The sequence below is a fragment of the Dipteris shenzhenensis genome, chromosome 21 (genome assembly GCF_047967505.1).
Source record: "Dipteris shenzhenensis isolate YYH24624 ecotype China chromosome 21, Dip_SZ_1.0, whole genome shotgun sequence".
Lineage (NCBI taxonomy): Eukaryota > Viridiplantae > Streptophyta > Polypodiopsida > Gleicheniales > Dipteridaceae > Dipteris > Dipteris shenzhenensis.
Window position 1 is genome coordinate 17,279,858 of NC_141616.1, and position 20,838 is coordinate 17,300,695.

Below are 20,838 nucleotides of genomic sequence, written 5' to 3' on the forward strand. Positions count from 1 at the left end.
CCCCTTCCAAATGATCCTCACGTGTTGTAGTCTTATAGGCAATGCTGAATAGGCTCAACAATAGAGAAGCAAAAAGAACATGTGGGGTCAGCCACAAACTTTGACATCCCTTGGTTCAAGGGAGTCCCTCTAGGAATATAAAGCCAAAAGAAAAGAGTGATTTTCTATCCTTGAGGGGTTTCTAGAGTCTCTTCCAAAGGATTTTTGCAGACTAAAAATTCTCCCAATGAGGAGCTCTAGTGGGCTTCTAGCCTTTGAAACAACAATGAGGAAGCAAGATATACAAAACATCAATGGTGCTAAACCTTTCAATAAAACAACTTGTCATAAACTTAAGAGCTACATGCCTCAATGATACATGAAATTTGATTCCACATTTTTCATTGCTTGAAGTGGCTTGAGACCAAGGTCATGGCTAATGTTGATCTCTTGTCGTAAGTTTGTGCTAGAAGGAAAGGTGGCTCATGTTGTCCCTTCACTTGAATAATCATCTTCATAATTGAAATCAACTTGCACCAAAAACTTTACCAATGCTATGTCACATGTTGTACTGAGTGATCACCCTATGGGGCATGCTTTTTGGGGGAGGAGCCTCATAGAGTGGAGAGGTCATTGGTAGGATTTTTGGGCTTGGAAACGGCAAGTGGGAGAGTTCTATACTATTTCATGACCGAAGAAGTATTTTGGCCATCAATGTTGGGCAGCATGTGGGGCAGCATGATGACATGTGGAAAATGTGGCATGGCATTGATGATGTTACGAGAAAGTATTTCTCAAAGCTCTTGTTTGAAACGATGTAAAGTATTTATAGGATTGCACCAGACGTGGCAGGGATACTTGGGTTTAGTCAGGGATGCCTAACTAAACGTGTGCCATTAATAAGTATCATGGGTGATGCCATTTAGAAATACTCACATTAATGGGTAGTCATTTGTAAAGACCATAACTTCGCATGATTGGCTAATCATTTGATGTATATCATTGCACTAAGTATTTGACTAATGGTGGATTGGTTTATTGAGTACAGGAAATGACATAGACGGATGGGAGTAAACAAGCTCAAGGGAATAAAGGCTAAATACCATGGTTTTATGCTAGTGCTATGTAATGTATTAAATGGCCAAGAGTCATTACATTTTTTATAAGGGAGAGTACTTAAAGCCTTCCACTTTTGGCATGTAATTTTGGATGAGTACGTGAGTAAAGGAGTGACAAAGAGAAAAGTATGGTAAAAGGATGCTCAAGAGAAAAGTATGGAAAAGGGATGTTCAAGAGATGAATACGTGACTTTGTATCAACGGCTCATGATCTTATTTCAATATTATAAATACTCTTGGTGTGGGATCACGATCCACAAATCTCGAGGGGGGAGATTGTACTTATGAGTTTTTGTGCATATTCAATTTTTGGTGCTATTGTATGTGTTAGAATTGTTATTCATGTTTCAGTGGTATCAGAGCTCTTGCTATGCTCCACGAGGACCCGGAATTGAGAGGTACTTCTCCAAAGAAGTGTTGGGAAGAGAGCTGAAGGAGCCGTCAACTCAGATTTCAAAAAGGGAGCTCCAATAGTACTTGGGAGAGTGGTAATTGAGAGTCAAATTTTTGGGGGCCTTATCTCCTTGTTTAAAGTTCTCTTTCTCTTGAAAAGAAAACAAAGACTTTCTTCTCTATTATGAATTGCCGCGCGACGGGCCGCCTCTTCTTCTCTTGCTCCATTGCATAAGCCCTCCAAGCTTCCCTCAAAGCCTCTCCAAACGATTGAGAATGGCCATTGGAAAAAAAATTGCTCCAAGTAACGCTTCCTACCACGAACGGCCACGCGAGAAGAAGAAGATCCAACGATGAAAAATTTTGCTACAAATTTGTTTCTAGAGCTAGCTATACGGTCTTCAGACCCTCCAAATGCATTCCCTCGGTCCATTTGCGCTATGGTGGAGCGGTTGAGTGGGTTCAAATGCACTTATCGTGGGTGAAAAGCTCACAGATCGTGGAAGAAGATGATAAGTGCAGTTTTTTTCATTGATAAAAGAAAGAGAGCTTATCTGATAAGTCATCAAGCCCTCAACAACTTATCAAGCCTCTAGTCCTCTTCTACCCCTTTTATTTCCACACTAATTCCCTCATAAGTCAATCAAACGGATAGCTTTCTTCAAGCTAATTTTTGGAGGCTCTTCTACTTGAACAACTTCATATTCAGCAACATCTAGAAATTGTAAAGCTCTTGTCACTAAGCATCAAGAAGGTTCTCTCACATTGATAGCATCGTAAAGTTGGTATTGTGGATCTTGGCAAAGACGATTGGCAATGCTAGTGGACGCTCTCAACTTGGGTGGCGAGCACATAAGAGATAAGTATAACGATTGAGTAAATTTCATTTTATTGAGTGTAAGAGAGTTTATTTGCTTTCACAAAATGGCACAACATTTCCCACCATCTCCAACGGTTCAAGAGCAAATTAATGCACTTTACCTTCAACTTTTGCAAGAGAGAGATCATCAAGAGAAATTAGAGAAAGAGCTTGAGAAAAGTAAGACCAAGAAAAGGAAGAGACATGTGAGAGATGAGAGTACTTTAGGATCTGATTCTAAGGGAATGATTCGTAGAGCTGTTAAATCTACATTGAGAGAAAAGAAGGAAAATAAAATTAGTGGGAAATCTTTTACTTTTTAAAAATATGATGGGAAGAAAGATGCAAATTTTGTTTTAGCATGGATTAGTCAGCATGATGATTATTTCCAGGTTGAAAGGTTTCCTGAAAAAGACAAAATTAAATGTGTTGTTAACCATCTCAAAGATCATTGCATAGAGATTTTACCTGGAAATTCACCTCCTTGTAGAGCTCCATATCGAGTAAACATCTTAGAACGAAAAGAGATTCAAAGACAAATAGAAGAATTGCTGGAAAGGAAGTTGATTAGACTAAGTAGCTCCCCATATGGTGCTCTAGTCCTTTTGGTGAAAAAGAAAATGCCACATTTAGAATGTGTGTGGATTATAGAGCACTTAATAAACTCACTGTCAAGAATCTGTATCCAATTCTGAGAGTAGATGATTTACTTGACAAGTTGAGAGGAGCTAAAGTCTTTAGCAAGATTGATCTTAAATCTGGTTATCATCAAGTTAGAATGATGGAAGAATACGTTTACAAAACGGCTTTTAGAACACAAACGGGTCATTATAGGTTTTTGGTTATGCCATTTGGTTTGACCAATGCTCCAGCTACTTTTAGTTGAATGATGAACCGAATCTTTCTAAAGCATTAGCACTGTGTAGTGGTGTAGAAAGTATTTCTCAAAGCACTTGTTCGAAATGGTGTAAAGTATTTATAAGATCGCACTAGACATGGCAGGGGTTCTATTTAATACTTGGGTTTAGTTAGGGACGCCTAACTAAACGTGTGCCATTAATAACTATCATGATGATGAAATTTAGAAATACTCACATTAATGGGTAGTTGTTTGTAAAGACCATTACTTAGCATGATTGGCTAATTATTTGATGTATATCATTGCACTAAGTATTTGACTAATGGTGGATTGGTTTATTGAGTACAGGAAATGACATAGACAGATGGGAGTAAACAAGCTCAAGGGAATAAAGACTAAATGCCGTGGTTTTATGCGAGTGCTATGTAATGTATTAAATGGCCAAGGGTCCCATCACATTTTAAATAAGGGAGGGTGCTTAAAAGCCTTCCACTTTTGGCATGTAATTTTGGATGAGTATGTGAGTAAATGGGTGACAAAGAGAAAAGTATGGTAAAAGGATGCTCAAGAGAAAAGTATGGAAGAAGGATGTTCAAGAGATGAATACGTGACTTTGTATCAATGGCTCATGCTCTTATTTCAATATTATAAATACTCTTGGTGTGGGATCGTGAGCCACACACCTCAAGGGGGGAGATTATATCCAATGATTGCCTCTTGTCTTTTCATGAGTTTCCATGCATATTCAAATTTTGGTGCTATTGTATGTGTTAGAATTGTTATTCACGTTTCATATGATGATTTGGATGCATGGTGAGTTGTTTGATTTGAGGGTAGGCTACAATCTAGGATGATGGCTTACAAAGCACCAAATCACTAGAGTGAATTCCCACATAAGGGAATCATACACTTTGAAATTTGTGGATGAAGACGTAAATAATTATAGCCATTTTCCAAGAATCTTGCCCTCCTCATTAGCTCAGAAGCTCCCATTAACATTATAGTTTTGGGTGAAGTTGGAGGTGAAAATAGGGAGGGGAGCCAATTTGTTGCTTCATTTTGTAATGATGATCCTGAAACTAGCCACAACACAAAAGGGAATATCCATAAGCTGCTCCTTAATTTATGGCCCACGTTTAGCCAACATGTTTGTCTACATAGGCAACACGCGCAACGTACCATGTCAAAGGGTGCGCGATATGGGCAACAAGCCATGTCAACTATAGCGATACAACAATCTACACCAAGAGGACATATCAATATGGGTAGATTCATTGGCATTACTATTCACACTCCTGATCATTAGGAGGTGCTTTTGTGTGAGAGTGACTGAGAGAATTAAGAGGCCATTCTCACTCAAGGCTTTTGAGCATAAATGCCACAAAGCAACATTTTTTTGGTATGCCACATATTCTCATGAGATGTCTTGATTATTAAGGGGCCCCAATGTGGCAATCCAGTACCCTGTTGGAGATTGAAAAAATGAGTCTCCAGGCGGGCATCTTAAAGCCCCTACCAGTTTACCTCCTTGGAGCCAGTCCGTTTGCACGTTTTTCCTATTGATGTGGGCTCATTACAAGTTTTATAGTTAGAGATGGACAAGGAGGAGTACAAGGGAACCATTTCTCATCACCGCCCACAAATGTGCAAGAATGCTGCTTGAGCATTGTGGAGCAGTAAGCAAGAACAAACTCTAATAAGATGTTGAGAGTGGGAGGTGGCATGTGTGTAGAGAGATGTGGGCATGTGGGTGAGTTGGGTGTGTGTGTGTGGTAAGCGTGTGTGTCTCCCTTGAAGCTTGTGTGGTGATGTGAAGCTTAAACCTTTAGCATACACAAGCTCTTTTTTAGAACTACCTTGCAAGGCAAGACTTTTCATCCCTCCAACCAATTTTTACTATGTGGCAGATGCCATCCAATTGGTGCTTACCTTGTGGCGCATGCCACCCCATGCCCACCATGCCTAGTCATTCCATCTCATTCCAATCCCTTAGTACGTTCTTCTTAGGTTCTAGACGTTCGATTTCAGGTTTTAGACTGAAGTTGCTACTTTTGATGCGATAGCGTTGATGTTGGCAAGGTTGCGGCCGTGTATAGTTATGTTTAATCGTTGTGAATCAGTGGAGCATTACTGAGTCTTATTTTTTCCTTGCCACACACACATCCATCGTGGGGCACATCCGCTCATAGCTTACGAAGGGAACAAGGAGCTTCTTGAGGGAATCAAAAGTGTGCAGCAAGTTGCGCAGGTGGGTGTGTTGGTGTCTCCCTTGGTGCTTGTATGGTGATGTAAAATGTAAAGCTTTGTGATGAGTGGCTCCCTCTTTAATTGCTGCTCCTCCTCTAGCCATCATCACCATTGATGGTGGCTACGGGCCTCCTCTACAGAAGCTCATGATGTTGAAAACTATAGTTTCCAAAAAATATTGTTTATATTTTAAACATATACGAAGGCAACAAGGGGCGTCTCGAGGGGGGGCTTCTTGAGGGAATTGAAACTAGACAAGGTAAGGGGGGGGGGGCAAGAGGGGGTGTGGGTAAGGGCCAATGCACACAAGATTAAGTTGGTGCGACACTCAAGGTAAAAGTCTATTATTTCACATGAACGAAAGTTTGGCGCCTTTAATGCATCTGACGGAGCTTTTGGCGAGCTACATGGAGCTGTGTGTGAGATGGAGGAAGCTCTGTTTGAGCTGCAGGAGGTATGTGGCAATTGCTGATTGGTTGGAGGAGAGATGGCGCACTAATGCCCAACTCTGCAATCTCCAGAATGGAGCCTCTAGAATGGAGGTGTCGATTCTCGCACACCAGTGGCGCTCCAACCAAGCGGGCTACGAGGCACACACACCAGTGGCACTCCAAGAAAGCGTCGAGAATTCGGGCTACGAGAGGCACCAGAAGAGCATAGCATTAGAGGCCTTGGAAGGGCTATAAGTGGGTGTGTTGGAGGGGGAATGCAAAATGTAATAAAATGTAAAGCGTTGTGATGAGTCTACTACATTCTAAGAGCTATGTGTCTACTTAGTATCTCTTTTTGATGTGAGTTTACTACGACATAGAGCTCTTCTTTGATGGCTGCCTCTCTGGTTCGTCCTCCTCCTCCTCCATGGCTTCCCTCCTGCTCCCATCATCGCTCCCTCCTCCACCTCGCCTCCCCCTCCTTCCTCCCTCTCCCCCCCCGCCGTCTCCTCCTCGCTTGCCGCTCTTCTCAGGTTTGCTGCACAATCCTTTCCTCCATTCATCCTTATCAGCCTTCAATAGACCCTCCCTTTCCTGGATATGGAACTTTGCCTGATCGTTTCGTCTCATTGAGCGATCGTAGCTTGGTCGCATTGCTTGACCCAGTTCTATATCCGGACCTCACTCGGTTTTTAATGGGCAGTGCCGCAGAGTCGACACATGTTTATAGAAATGGGATTGCGTGACGTGATTATGTAGATTAGTGGGCAACGCCTATATGTTGAAGCTGGCAAAGCAAATGGGAAACTTCTGTCTTAGTGCGCTCTCACTCGCAAAATTGGACGACCTTCTGTTTATTTTGAGCTGAATCTTCGAGTGTCCTTTCCAGCTAGGATGCTCCCTTTAATAACACCTGTTAGTCGAAGATCATGTCTCTCGCCTTCGGAGGGATGAATGCCGATATTCTCATGTTATTGAATTAAGAACCTTATTCACACACATTCAATCTAGATCTAGTTGGTGCTTTTTAATGAAACACTGTGGTATGACGCTTGTAGTGATTAGTCTCTCTTTGAAATGAAACCGAGCGAGGTGTGTTGATGAGGTTCGCTTTGAAATCAAACAAAGAGAGTCTAGACTGGTTACAGACAATTTTGTTTTTCGAAGGGACTTGTGAACCTGATTTCTTTTCTGTAAAAAATATTCACTCCGAATTACACTCCAGCTACAGTTTTGCAGTATGCTGTTTGCCCGGCCACCAGCATTGAGTTCTTCTAGCTTCTATTCAACTTATGTACATCTCCCAGGGTGGGATAATGCTTTGCTCAAGGAAAGAGAGAGGCCTCAACATAACTCACAGAAAATAACTTGTTATGCTATAGGGTAAAATCCCAATATTTCATATTTAAACTCCTTTGCATGCTACACTCAGCCTCTTCCCTTGCTGCACCAAATCCTCTTGGATGGCACCTTGAAATTAGTTGAAGTGCTCCCACAAACTGCTCACCAAATGGATAACAAATAAGCCTTGGAAGGGTCCCTTTTATAGGCGCCCAAAGGACCCCAGAAACAGCCAACTGGAAGAGCCAATTGTTCCAGTCTGTTAAACTAATCCTACCGGCAACCCTCTTATGCCGTGCCTGGCCACGTTGCAGCCTGGCAGTAGCCCAAGCTTATTCCACCCTGATCCCAGGTCTTTTCCAGACCTGTTTTCGGTCCAATCTGCACTCCAGCAAGTTGCCTTTGTGCTCCAGACATCCTGCCTGTCTGCTGGCTCTGTTCCAGCCTTGCTGCACATGGTACAGCTGTGTACAGCCTGCTGCAACCCTTCGTACGGCTCCAGACACATGCGCCTACAGTCCCAGGCTCTTACAAGCTCCTTTCCTAGCGCAGCCTCCACACCTGACAGCCATACAGCTGCACCACCTGGCTCTGCTCTGGATCGATCTGTTTCAGAGTGTTTCCAGGCCCATACAATGACTGGGCACCATCCACAGGATGCCACGTGCTGGCACCTAACTGGCAGATTTCTAGGTGCTTCTGCTGCTTCATCCCTATTCGAATCTGAACCTACCCACCAGAAGGCTCCAAAGGAAACAGGGCTGCCACATGGGCAGCATCCAGAGAAAGTACCTGGTTGTGACTAACTTGGTCCAGCTCTTGTTGCACTCCTCATTTGGGGGCTCACAGATGGGGAGGTGACCATCTATACTCCAACACCCACCCTCACCAATACATCGTGGGCCAATGCCAACACGTCTATGTAGATGCTCCATCGGCTTCCTTAGAGAAGGCCTCTGGACCAATACCAGGTCGTTGTCATTCCTTGGTCTTTCAACTAGTGGCTCCTGCTCCTCCAGGTCTCGTCTTCTTCAAAATAGAACCATCTTGGTACACAGGTCCAACCAGTGGCTCCTGCTCCTCCAGGTCTAGTCTTGCAAAATAGAACCATCTTGGTACATAGGTCCAACCTTGGTAGCACCATAGGGCACCTCTACCTTTAGGTCTTCCTAGCACATGCCCTCGAGGTCTACCCTTTCTCTGGCAAGGTCTGCATCCAAATGGCCAGCCTGAGCACGAAAACTCTTGTGATTGATCCATACAAATCTCCCAACCCAAGCATATCTCCAGAATACCGAGACCATAAGCTCCCAATCAACTCTCAAGCAAAACCCTCGACTTTAGCACACTTTCTTTTCTTGTAGATGTCCTTGTCTCCACCACTAACTTCTCCAGGTGTTACTAAGGTAAGGCACAGTGTTACAGTAAGGATGTCTGACATTGAGATGTGGTATGGAGAGGAGTCAGACACCTTTCTGAAGGTAAAGGACAACAATGAGCGCTTGGATTGCTCTGAGTGCTTGGCTGGTATCACTAACATGAGGAAGGATTCCTTGGAAGGACCTACGGATTCGGGAGTTGTGGTGCTCAAGGGGGCGTTACAAAGAAAGCTAAGTGTGCCTCCATGAGGTGCATGGATTGCTTTCAGAGCAAGCAAACAAGCAGCAGACTTTCTGGTATGTGCATTATTTGATTGTTGATTTAAACCTCAATAGCATACTGTGGGCATATTCTAGTCTTTTTCTTTCTCTGGTAATGAGAGCAAGAGGTGTATGCCGTCTTGGAAGGGAGAAGGGGAAGTGTTGGTATTCCTTCAAAGCCCAAAAGCAAGATGCTGGAAGGTGGAAATGGTGGACTTGTTGACACCACGAAAAGCTCCAATGACTAACACATTACTGTATTCTTTGACTCTGGTTTTGAATTGGACGACTCCTTGTGATCTGCTTTCTTCCTGCTGCAATCCTACGTGAAATGTCGTGGCCAATCACAATAGAAGCACTTCTTTTGTTGCTTTCATTTCTTCTTATTTTCGTTTCCATCATCCTCAGATGTGTCCTTCTTGGGCTTGCCATTGTTGATAGGCTTGCCCTTCCCTTGCCTTTGCTCTTATTCTGACGGGAAAGGCTTTGTCCTCATGGGTTCGCCTTTGTACTTCTTTTCCCGAGCTTCCTCCTGTAGAAGCAAAGGCATGAGTTCCTCGAAAGTAATCGGCACCGACCGCTACCTTGCAATCATTGTAGTAACAAAGGTACCACCCTCTATCAGCTGAGTGCTGACTAGATGTGGACCCTTGTACAGACAAGACTGTTCTCCTACCTCCTTGACATCCTCCTAGACAGCGTTGTGTGAAGATTTTTGAAAACCCCAAACTCGTCTTGTACATATGTACATGTGTGATGTTCAACTTGTGTGTGTGCTTGCTAGCGTTCAATCAAATTTTGTGTGAGCAGCTTTGAGTACAGCATGGTATCAAGTGTGACGGTGTTGATTGTGGATGACATATGTCCGTCATAGTAGTCCTTTACCAAGTGTTCATAGGGTCATGAGTGATGTTTCGTATTGTGGTAAAGTCATGGGAGCACTCATATACTCCATGTGGGCGTTATGGATGTGTGGTTATATGTGACAATAAAGCTTTAAAGGCTTGCTTGAAGGTTATGTACAAATGTGGTGTGCCTAAGGTTGGAATATAGGCATTAATGGCCTTGGTCTAAGTTTTGGGGGGAACTTTGAGAGTGGTAAAAATGTAAGCATGAGGTGGCTAATGAAGGGTGACGTGGCTAGAATAAAAAAAGGCATGCATGCAACTGCGTCTACGTGATGAGTAAAGGAGACTTCTGGATGACGAGATGGCAGATACGTGGGTTGACAGCAATGAGGGCGGCTCTGGATCTTGCTCAAATCAGAGGCAATCATGATGTGGGATTTCCTGGCTTGACACGAAGGAAGATCGAGTTCTACATGAATGGAGATGTCTTGTCTTGAGCAGCCTGTTTCCTGATGAGAAGACAGTTCTGAAGCTGCTGTGACTGTCTGTTCTGAGCAGGCATGATATGAAGCTATCACTGTGGGCTGTGTGTTTTGTGACAATACATGGTTGTTTGGATGATTGCTGGTCAATGAAGAGGGGACTTCAAATGACAGTTGAACAGATCTGAAAATCATCAATCTTCTGTGCATCCTAAATTGTGGTTCTTTTGTATGTTCCTGAGCTTGAGCTCAGTCAGTAGGAGAGCTTGTCTTGAACTGGATATTCCATTGGGTTTTTTGAGGTTGTTTGGTTTCCGGAGGAAATGTGGCCAGAGTATGAGTTGTATATAGAGGTGTGTAGAGACAAGGATTTACAATGAAAGCTTTTTACCTTCTGATGGTGTTGTTCATTTGCTTTAAATGTGGATGAGGGTGGCTGTGAAGGTGGACTAGGCTCTACTGCTTTTGTCCATCCAGCGTATCATGAGGTATTGCTTGCTATGGAACTTTGACCTCCTTGCTGCTCTGAATGCAGCCCAATCTAAGGTGCAAGTGTCCTTTGTGATCCCGTCTTCCTTGCTGCTGTGAAGGAAGCTAATGGCGAAGGCATGTGAACTCCTTTGTATGCTGCACTCAGCCTCTTCCCTTGCTGCACCGAGTCTTCCTGGATGGCACCTTGAAGTTGGCCAAAGTGCTCCCTCAAACTGCTCACCAAATGGAAAACAATGAGCCATTGAAGGCTTCCTTTTATAGATCCCCAAGGGACCCCAGAAACAGCCAACTAAAGCGACCATGCCTGCAGCCTTTTTGTGCCCTGCCTGGCCACGTGGCAGCCTGCCACTCGCGCAGGCTGATTCTGCCCTGATCCCTGGGTCTTTTCCAGATCTGTTCCTGGTCCAATCTGCACCCCAACAGGTCGCCTTTTGTGCTTCAGACATCCCGCCTGTCTGCTGACTCTGTTCCAGCCTTGCTGCACATGGTACAGCTCCGTACAGCTGCTGCAACCCTCCGTACTGCTCCAGACACAGGCACGTACAGTCCTGGGCTCTTCCAAGCTCCTTTTCCTGCCCTAGCCTCCACACCTTACAGCGGTACAGCTGTGCCACTTGACGCTCTCCAGATCCGTCTGTTCCAGAGTGTTACCATTCCGTACAACTGCTGCACCATCCTCACAATGCCACGTGGCACTCCCTAGCAGATATCTAGGACGCTGCCCACACAGAAGATGTGGACTACTGTGCAAGGCTATTGAAGAGGGTTGTGCTGTCCCCGGGCATGCAGCGGAGCAGCGTGAGTGTGAGAGATGAAGGGAAGATGGAAAGCTGAGAGTAAGGGAAGCTAAAAGAGAGCTGAGTGATAAGAGCTGTGAGTGAGCTGAGAAAACTGTAAAAGAAGCTGTAAAAGAGCTGCTGAAACAGACACCAAACCTTCTTCCGTTCGCTGGTCCAAACCCCGGCTGTAGTGCTGCGTGTACTCCTCCCTTAGAGGCTGATCTGGACTGCTAACTCTTGCTGCTGTGCAGGGGATCTCTGGACATGCACTGGGCTGCACTGGAGGGGCTAAAGGCTGCAGAACTTGAATCTGAACTTGAAGAGAGCATTCATTATCTTGATGTTTTCTGCAACTAACTTTTTTACAAGTGCATTTAAAGTACAATGTGTACAAGTACAAGACGATTTACAGAGTCTCAAGGAATTCTATACGAAGGTTCCCTATAAGGGATTGCTCATGGCATTTCCATTGTGCTCACAAGTCTACCTATCTTGATGGATTAGGACTGAGTGCAACAACTAGCTGCATGCAGGGGTTGTTTCTGAATCCCAAGGTTGAAGACTGGAGGAGATGAGATCAAGAATGAGAAGTGAGGTGCACCTTGCACAGGTCTTCCCCTTAATAAAATCTGTGGTTCATCAGTGGCTAGTTTTCAGTGCAGACTGAGTTGGTCAGTTGTTTGTGTCAAGTGGTGGCTTTCTTGTTGTCCTTGTAGTGGTCCACCATCCAATCACAACCACAACAATGTCAATGGGGCCCATGTCTGAGGCAAAAAGATCGATTGGCAATGCCTGCTAATCATGTGCTGTCCATTGGCATCGATATTTGTAGCTGCAGCTGCAGCTGTAACTTTCTGGAGGGTCTTAGTGTTGATAAATGTGTGTACTCCGGCTGTCCACGAACACATGAACAGTCCTAACACCTATGTTCCTTTTAATCTGAGCGTCTGCACTTTTAGCACCCATCAATGCATGAAGAAAGAAAAGAAAAGAAAGTTGTATTAATATCTTGAGGAGGCCTCACGGGCCTATGATACAAAAGTACAATAACAAAATAGCTCGTACAAAGCCGCTGTGGGCTGAAGCAAAGGGCTCGCTAAGGCCCTTGCTGAGTGCTAAGCTAAGCTAATAATCTCAAAACCTCAACAGACTGAAGTAGGTAGTGCTAATGCTCCAAAAACATATCCAGGGGCCATGGTAGCTCTCCGATGAGACGTGAAGGTGGGGGGCGTGGTCTCTATAATCTCTGCATCCTTTGTGCCACTCTTGCTTCCTTCCTCTTTCCCTGCCTTGCCCCCTTCCCCTCTCTTAGCAGCCCCCAGCGTCACCCCCCCTGCCCCCCCAAGCCTCGCCTTTCATCCTCTCTATCGTGCCTCCATAGCGGGCTGCTGCGCCCCCCAAACCCGAGGTGTGAGGGACTACAAGCTGCCCCGACCTGTGCGTATTGGGCGCCTCCAACACCCGAACTTGTGCGGACTGGTTCACCTCCAACCCCCGCCTGGACGCTTCCAAGATCGCCATGGAAGCAGCCCCCGTGAGCCCTCAGGACTGCTGCGGGTCTGTAGTCCCTAGCACCTGCCCAAGCAGCGCACGGCTGCTATGGGCTGTTCTGAGGTCAGCCCAGACCTTGCATAGCTGCTACAGGGCGTGTGAAGGGCACATTCGCCCATAAGATCCCCCCTTTAGGGGCTGTTGAACCTACCCAAGCCTTGCTGGATTTGCGCCCCCTCTCCAAATATCCCGAACCTGCAAGAACTCACAAAGATGAGGCAAGAACCAATCAGAAAATGCTGTTAGGAGGTGGATACAACAACTGAAGGGAGCTATGAACAGAAGGACAGTCCAAACATAACAGTGCAAGCTACTACATGCTCATAGGGAGACTGAAAGGTAACTCTTGATTGCATTGGGGGCAGGAAGGTTGTTCACGATGCCTACACGGGGACATGTTGAAGACACATGGGGGAAGCAAGCATTAGAGAATGCCGTGATAGCTTACTCAGCAGGGACAACTAGTAAAGCTGCAGAAAATGTCCTTGTCAGTCTCAATAAAATATGCCTTGCATTGATTGAAAAGATAGACAATCTGTAAGCCACAAATGTGGCCTTGCTAGCCGAGAAAGCACTTGTGGATAAGACACTAAATGAGGTGAAGAAGCAAGGGGGGAAGATGCAGGAAGAATGGAGGAAGGAGAAAGCCAAGAGAGAAGAGTGGGAAAAGGAAAAAGCAGAATGGGAATATGTCGAAACAACTCTCCAAGAGAAAGTGCATGCATTGGGGATTGAATTAGGATCAAATCAAGGATATGAAGGGACCTTGGAAGGAGGACGAGCTCAGACCAACGAATGTTAACCTCAGGAAAGACATTGCAGCCATGTGGCTACAATGCAAGGGAAGCACGCTGAACGTGAACAGCAAATCAGTGAAGGGGAAGCATAGATGTTGGAATGGAAAGATTTGGTCAGAAAAGGTACATTAGCCCCTAAAAAGGATATTATATTGGATGCTTTTGAAGAGGACAAGAGGCGGGACAACAAATCCTTAAATGTGCTGGTCAGAGGTTTACCAGTAGGTGATATCTCTATGGCAGATGCCACAACCCTGTTCACCAAATGGGAGTCAACCTCACTTGTGATGCAGCCTCAAGGTAGGCAAGGCTGATGCACCGTCAAGACCGCTGGTATTGAGATTCCAGACAAATGGGGACATGTCTACTCTTATGAGCATGAGGGTGACATCGAAGGGAACTAGGTCTTTCTTCGATAATGATCTCACCCTCGTGCAACAAGAACATAGAAGGAAAGGAATGGTAAAAGTGATGGCAGAGGTAAAAGGGCTGCATATAGAGATGGTAAGGTGATGATTCGAGAGAACCAAAAGAGCAGAAAGGGAAGAGAGAGAGGAGGGTGAACTATCACTGTGTTACACCCTGGAGACAAGAGTACAAAACAAGCTACAAATGGTTGTTTGGAATTGCAATGGCACTGTTGGGTCCGACCCCGGGGGGTTCTCAAAAATATATACTGATAGAGAGTGATTTTCTACACGAAGACCCACGAGAGCCTAGAGAGCGGACTGTCCAGTGACAGGGTACATGTGGGAATCAGCCCATAGGAAGGAGATGCAGAGGGATAGTGGTATATGAGGCTCTAGAGTGGTGGTAGTCCTCTTTAGGTCACACTTGAGACCCTATATGTCTGTGATGCAAAAGGAGGAGTATGCATGCCATATGTGGTGTAGCAGGAGATAGACTATCTCACTCTCTCTCTTGCTCAACAATAATTGCAAACTGGAAGATGATGCACTCAATACACAAAGTGATGTTGTGGATGTGAGTGAGATAATCAGAGGGATTAAAGGTAGTGGGCCTCCGAAGAGGAATAGATACAACTGAATAAAGAATGCCCAAAGGGCTGAATACAATTGTAAAGAGGGGCTAAACTGAAACCCTCACTGCAAAACTGTCCTAGACTAGATACTGAGTAGCTGAGGGGAATCCTCACTAGAGATCCCTGAAGAGGATGAGGCTACCTTGCTGGGCTGCTGCAGGGAGGCCTAGCTACTGCTGTCCTGAAGGGTGGAAGACCTGAGGTGGGATGAGGAATGAAGGCCAAGGGGCTGCCTTTTATAGGCCCCTTTGGGCCTGTACTTAGAGGATGCACCAGATATTGTGGGATATGGCACACCTATTGGATATGGGAGCAGTTCATGATATGATTATATACAACGGTCTTTTCTTCCCGCATGGAGGAGGGTCGAGTGCAATGGATTATTTGTTGGGATCCCCATCTTGTGTGTCACATGTCCATGATCTCACTGACCCTCCCCCCCCATGAGGCGCTGACCACTCCTATTTGACTTTCAGCGTGTTGACCTACATGCCAACAATAGGACGGGATCCACCGGCCCCCGCTTGGGTCCATGTGCACTGCGATCATGCCCTTGATGCGGTATACATGAGCCACCCGTCTCGTGAGTTGCCAGCCCACATTGGAGATGATGCATACCTTGCCCATGCCTCATACATTCTAGTATCAACGGTTCAGGATGCTGGGTCTAGGTCTTTTCCCACGACACGATCTACACCATGCTCTACATCTGGCAAGCTGCCCCATAATCCATGGTTTGATGATGAGTGTCGAGAGATGAGATCCCATCTCATATGTGAGCAAGCTATGGGGCACCTTACGATGACCGAACGCATATTACGTTTGTTGACTTGTTGAAAGAGACCAGCTTTGTTTTCACATAGGATGGATGAGATGGCCAGATCCTTTTGAGGAGGAGACCCCATTTTGAATTGGGTCTCATCTCTGAAGGTAAATCACAGTTTACTTGCCGGAAGAGACCAACTTTCTTCTCACATAAGATGGATGAGTGTTGGAAAGGTCACCTCCCCATCTGTAAGCTCCCAAATGAGGAGAGCATGGGGGAGGGAGACCTAGGGCAAGGTATGCCCAGAGAAAGGGGACAGCCACTGTACGGATCAGTACGGGCTGCTGCAGGGCAGTGTACGGAAGGCGTGCAGGGTATGCTAGGGTCCGGACAAGGGCTGAACAGAGGCGGAACAGTAGCAGCATGTAGTCGCACTGTTGCAGCAGGTATTGGGCAGGTTTATGGCCTGCAAGCAGGGCTGGCAGGTGGCGGGGTAGGCAGTCCAAAGGGGCTGGGCCTTGCATGGAACAAAGGGCCAGCAAAGGGCCCTAAATAGGGCTGGATAGGCAGCCAACCAGCCAACCAACTGGTCGGTTGGTTAGGGCTGCTACAGACCAGCCAGTCGGCCCAATTAGGGCTGGCTGGTCGGTTGGTTCAAAAGGGCCTTGAGCTGTATAAAAGGAGAGGCTCTCAGCCTCATTTTATCATCCAACATTCAGCCAGAAAAGGAGCAGACAGGAGCAGCCAGAAGCCACTCCCTTGGGCCTCACTGGGGGTGAAGGAGAGTGGAAGGTGTGCTGCAGACTGAGTTCCCTAGAGGCTGGACCTTGGCTGTCTTCTAGGGCAGCAAGGTGTTGTGATCATCATATTCTCTGGAGCAGCCAACCACCAGCAAATTGAAGCAGCAGGAGGACCTTCCTTGGGCCTACATCCAGGAGGTGAAGGAGGCACATAGAAGCTGGAGACAAAGCTGAGAAAGGGCTACCTACCTAGGCTGATCTACAGGCAGTAAGGTGGAGAGAACCATTCTGGACGGAAAGTCTACAGACGCTCGAGGTGGAGCATGCGGGCTCGAGTCTAGAGATAGCCAGTAGATAGGAGAAGTACCTTGTGGTAAGATCAGAGGACCACACCATTGGTGGGACTCTGGATCTATCTCTTTTGTATTGTGTCCATAGCTTTGGACGGAAATATATTATTTTGGTGGTTTCTCTATCTGGTTGGCTCATTGTCTATTGATGAGTCTGCACATCTATTTTATGCACATAAGTTAAGAAGTTTGTGATTCCACACCCCACACCACACTGTGTGAGCTCCTGGGCTATTCTATCAGTCTTCCGCTGTGCGTACCCTTTGTTGGGTCATTTCTAACATGGTATCAGAGCCCAAGTAGGAGGCTCACAGGTGTGGGAGCCTGAAGGCAGGGACCTTGCTGAAGGACGACCCTGATTCAGAAGCTCTTAGGAATCGACTTCCACGATTGGAGGATTGTGCCCTTGTGAGAAGGAGGGTGACTCAGGTTTAGTCAGGTGCGTTGAAAGTTCGCGGTCCAGGTTATCTGGAGATGTACTTTTGTTGCAGACCTTGCCAAAGGAAGGACGGGTTGAAATAGACCCTCAAAGAATGGTGCTTGGAAGACTCCAGGTTGTTCACTCATTATGAGGGGGACAATTGGAAGATCGTGATGGTTGGATTGCTCAAGTTCAAAGGCGGGAACGTGACTGAAGGAGGTGGTGCCAGGAGGTGCTACCAAAGATGGACCTGTGTACCAGGATGGTGTGCGGAAGTGGAATTAGACTTGGTGGAGCAGGAGCCACTGGATGAAAAGCCAGGAAAATATTTTGACACCGAAATGTTCCAGAGGACTATGACCAGGGAGTTACTGGAGCATCGTCATCGACGTGTTGGCATTGGGCCGAGATGTGTCGGTGAGAGGGGGTGTTGGAAAGGTCTCCTCCCCCTCTGTAAGCCCCCAAATGAGGAGAGCATGAGGGAGACCTAGGGCAAGGTATGCTCAGAGAAAGGGGACAGCCACTGTACGGATCAGTACGGGCTGCTGCAGGGCAGTGTACGGAAGGTGTGCAGGGTGTGCCAGGGTCCGGACAAGGGCTGAACTGAGGCGGAACAGTAGCAGCATGGAGTCGCACTGTTGCAGCAGGTATTGGGCAGGTCTATGTTCTGCAAGCAGGGCTGGCAGGTGGCGGGGTAGGCAGTCCAAAGGGGCTGGGCCCTGCATGGAACAAAGGGCTAGCAAAGGGCCCTAAATAGGGCTGGATAGGCAGCCAGCCAACCAGCCAACTAACCGGTCGGTTGGTTAGGGCTGCTACAGACCAGGCAGTCGGCCCAATTAGGGCTGGCTGGTCAGTTGGTTCAAGGGGGCCTTGAGCCATATAAAAGGAGAGGCCCTGAGCCTCATTTTATCATCCAACATTCAGCCAGAAAAGGAGCAGACAGGGGCAGCCAGAAGCCACTTCCTTGGGCCTCACTGGGGGTGAAGGAGAGTGGAAGGTGTGCTGCAGACTGAGTTCACTAGAGGCTGGACCTTGGCTGTCTTCTAGGGCAGCAAGGTGTTGTGATCATCATATTCTCTAGAGCAGCCAACCACCAGCAGATTGGAGCAGCAGGAGGACCTTTCTTGGGCCTACATCCAGGAGGTGAAGGAGGCACATAGTAGCTGCAGACAAAGCTGAGAAAGGGCTGCCTACCTAGGCTGATCTACAGGCAGTAAGGTAGAGAGGAGCATTCTGGACGGAAAGTCTACAGACGCTCGAGGTGGAGCACGCGGGCTCGAGTCTAGAGATAGCTAGTAGATAGGAGAAGTTGTGGTAAGATCAGAGGACCACACCATTGGTGGGACTCTGGATCTTTCTCTTTTGTATTGTGTCCATAGCTTTGGACGGAAATATATTATTTTGGTGGTTTCTCTATCTGGTTGGTTCATTGTCTATTGATGAGTCTGCACATCTATTTTATGCTCATAAGTTAAGAAGTTTGTGATTTCACACCCCACACCACACTGTGTGAGCTCCTGGGCTATTCTATCAGTCTTCCACTGTGCGTACCCTCTGTTGGGTCATTTCTAACAATGAGATGGCTAGATCCTTTGGAGGAGGAGATGGATGAGATGGCTAGATCCTTCGGAGGAGGAGATCCCATTTTTGATGGGGTCTCCTCTTTGAAGGTAAATCGCCCATCCCCATCACTAACTTGGGCGTTTGTCACAAATACACTACCTCGCTCTACGGTGTCCCAATACATGCACCATTGGATTTGTCTTCCTTACCCAAACCCACCACATCCACTTTGTCCACTGCAGAGAATGTGCGGGCTGCTCTATGCCGGCTTCACAACCGGAAAGATCTGTACCACGAGGGGTTGTAGGATGGAGTACTTTGCACATGGACAGGAGGTCTTGGCCTCAATCTTAACAGGGCTGTTTAACCATGCGGTATGCCATGCAGTGTGACCAAAAAACGTGTTTCGGGGTGCCGAAATGCATAGAAACGTTTTGTTTTTATGAAACGTGGCAACATAGTGTGAAATGCGTGGTGCAAAAGCCGACGCAATGGGACTGTTTCGCAGTGTTTTTGGTGCCGAATCTGCTCGGGTTTTGCTACTGCAGCTCCTTGCTTGCCTCCATAGTCCCTACTATACCCTCCCTTGCTAAACCCCTTGCTATCCTAGCATAACTCTCTACTTCTACACGTCACTCTCTCCTACCTTCAAGCCTCTCCTCTAGCCTACCCTCTCCTCTATCCTCTATCCTCTCCAACCTCTCTTCTCTTCAATCTCTACCTGCCTCTACAACCTCTCTCCTCTCAAACCTCTCCTCTATCCTCTTATCCTCTCCAAATTTCCAACCTCTCCTCTCTATCCCATGGTGTCATGTGCACGGATTGGTATGTGACGTGTACTAGGGTACACAAGACTAGCTCAGGTAGCCTGGGGAGGCTTAGGGCTAGGCAGGCTTGATTCTCAGGTTGAGTGGCGAGGGTATGATTCAGTTAGAGGTCTTCGCTATTTTTGGCGCATTGGGCCCGAGTCTATATAAGGGGCCCAGAGGTTCAGTTCTCAAGGAGCTGATGGAAGCAAGTCTTATTCCCAGGTGCTAGGTCTGATCTCGGATTGAGGCGTGGACGCGCACCTGCATCTTAGCATAGCTGAAGGCCCAGTAGCAGATCCTAGGCCTCGTGGCACCACGTGGTGGTATGGGACACTAGGCTGGTTAGGATCTGGTTGGGACTTTGTGCCAGTAGCTTAGCTCATGGCTCGGTGGGGACATCTCTTGATTCGAGATCACATCTCATAGATGTCATGGTTGGGTGGTGAGCAGCCTGCTCAGATTTCTCATGTTTGGTGTGTTCTTGTGTTTGCTTGCAGATCAGAGGTTTCATGAGTGCTGGGGTCGTGTCAGTTGGTATTATAGCCAACTCCCGAGGTAGGAATCTCTGTTATGAGTAAATTTGAACGTGGTTTTCTCTAGGTATGCCTCAAATTCGAAATTTATGCTCATGCCCTGCAAGTGCTTGTTGGTTCATCGTTAAAGGGTTGTGGTTGTTTGGATTGGGAATAAAGGAAGGAGAGAGAGAGAGATGGGTGAATTCGTTGCTAGAGGACTATGAGAGAGAGAGAGAGGTGTAGTTAGGAGGGAGCAGTGAGGTCCAGGGGGAGAGGTGCGAAAGGATTTAGGCAAGCGTAGAGCTGGGCAGACCCTAGAGATCGCTTGTACGGTTGGCTGCGTAGGGAACGCGATGACATGTAGAAGGGGAGCGCGGAGAGGTGTGCAATAGGCAGGAGCCAGATCACGATCTAGGTTGAGAGCTATTCGGGGGGGCTTGGAGGCTAAGAAAAGCACCACCCTTCCAAAATTGGAGGGTGGGCTTTCGAAAAGTAGGGCTTTCTAAAAGCCTGCGTACCCACCTTATAGCTCGGTCAGTTCGCCTCTTACCCCAAGCCCGTGGACTGCGCATGTATGAAGCCTCTCCACGCCATCTTGTTCGGGAGCTTGTCACGTGGTATGGTCTGTTGCAGACGATCGTACGGCACAACCAGGAGCGGGAGTAGCAGGGTTCAGTGATTTGTGGCTGATCGTCAGCTTCGTACCAGCCTATCTTTTCCTCGGCCAACCTTTCTTTTCTTTCGTCATCTCCTATCTGGCCAGCTTTTACTCTGTTCTAGTCTCCTAGCTCCGAGCCCACCTGTAGCTTCTCTTCT

The 20,838-nt window shown here is 46.8% G+C and overlaps 1 protein-coding gene across 5 annotated transcripts in view; it reads left to right on the forward strand.

Moving 5' to 3' along the window:
* The first annotated feature begins 6,203 nt into the window (after window positions 1-6,203).
* FLU (Tetratricopeptide repeat (TPR)-like superfamily protein) overlaps window positions 6,204-20,838 on the forward strand; it is a 61,707-nt gene continuing 47,072 nt past the window's right edge. For all 5 annotated transcript variants that reach the window (XM_087392768.1, XM_087392767.1, XM_087392769.1 and 2 more), the window contains exon 1: window positions 6,204-6,419. In XM_087392768.1, the coding sequence (XP_087248894.1) occupies window positions 6,279-6,419 (141 nt within the window). In that variant the 5' untranslated portion in view covers window positions 6,204-6,278. The remainder of the gene's footprint in view (window positions 6,420-20,838) is intronic.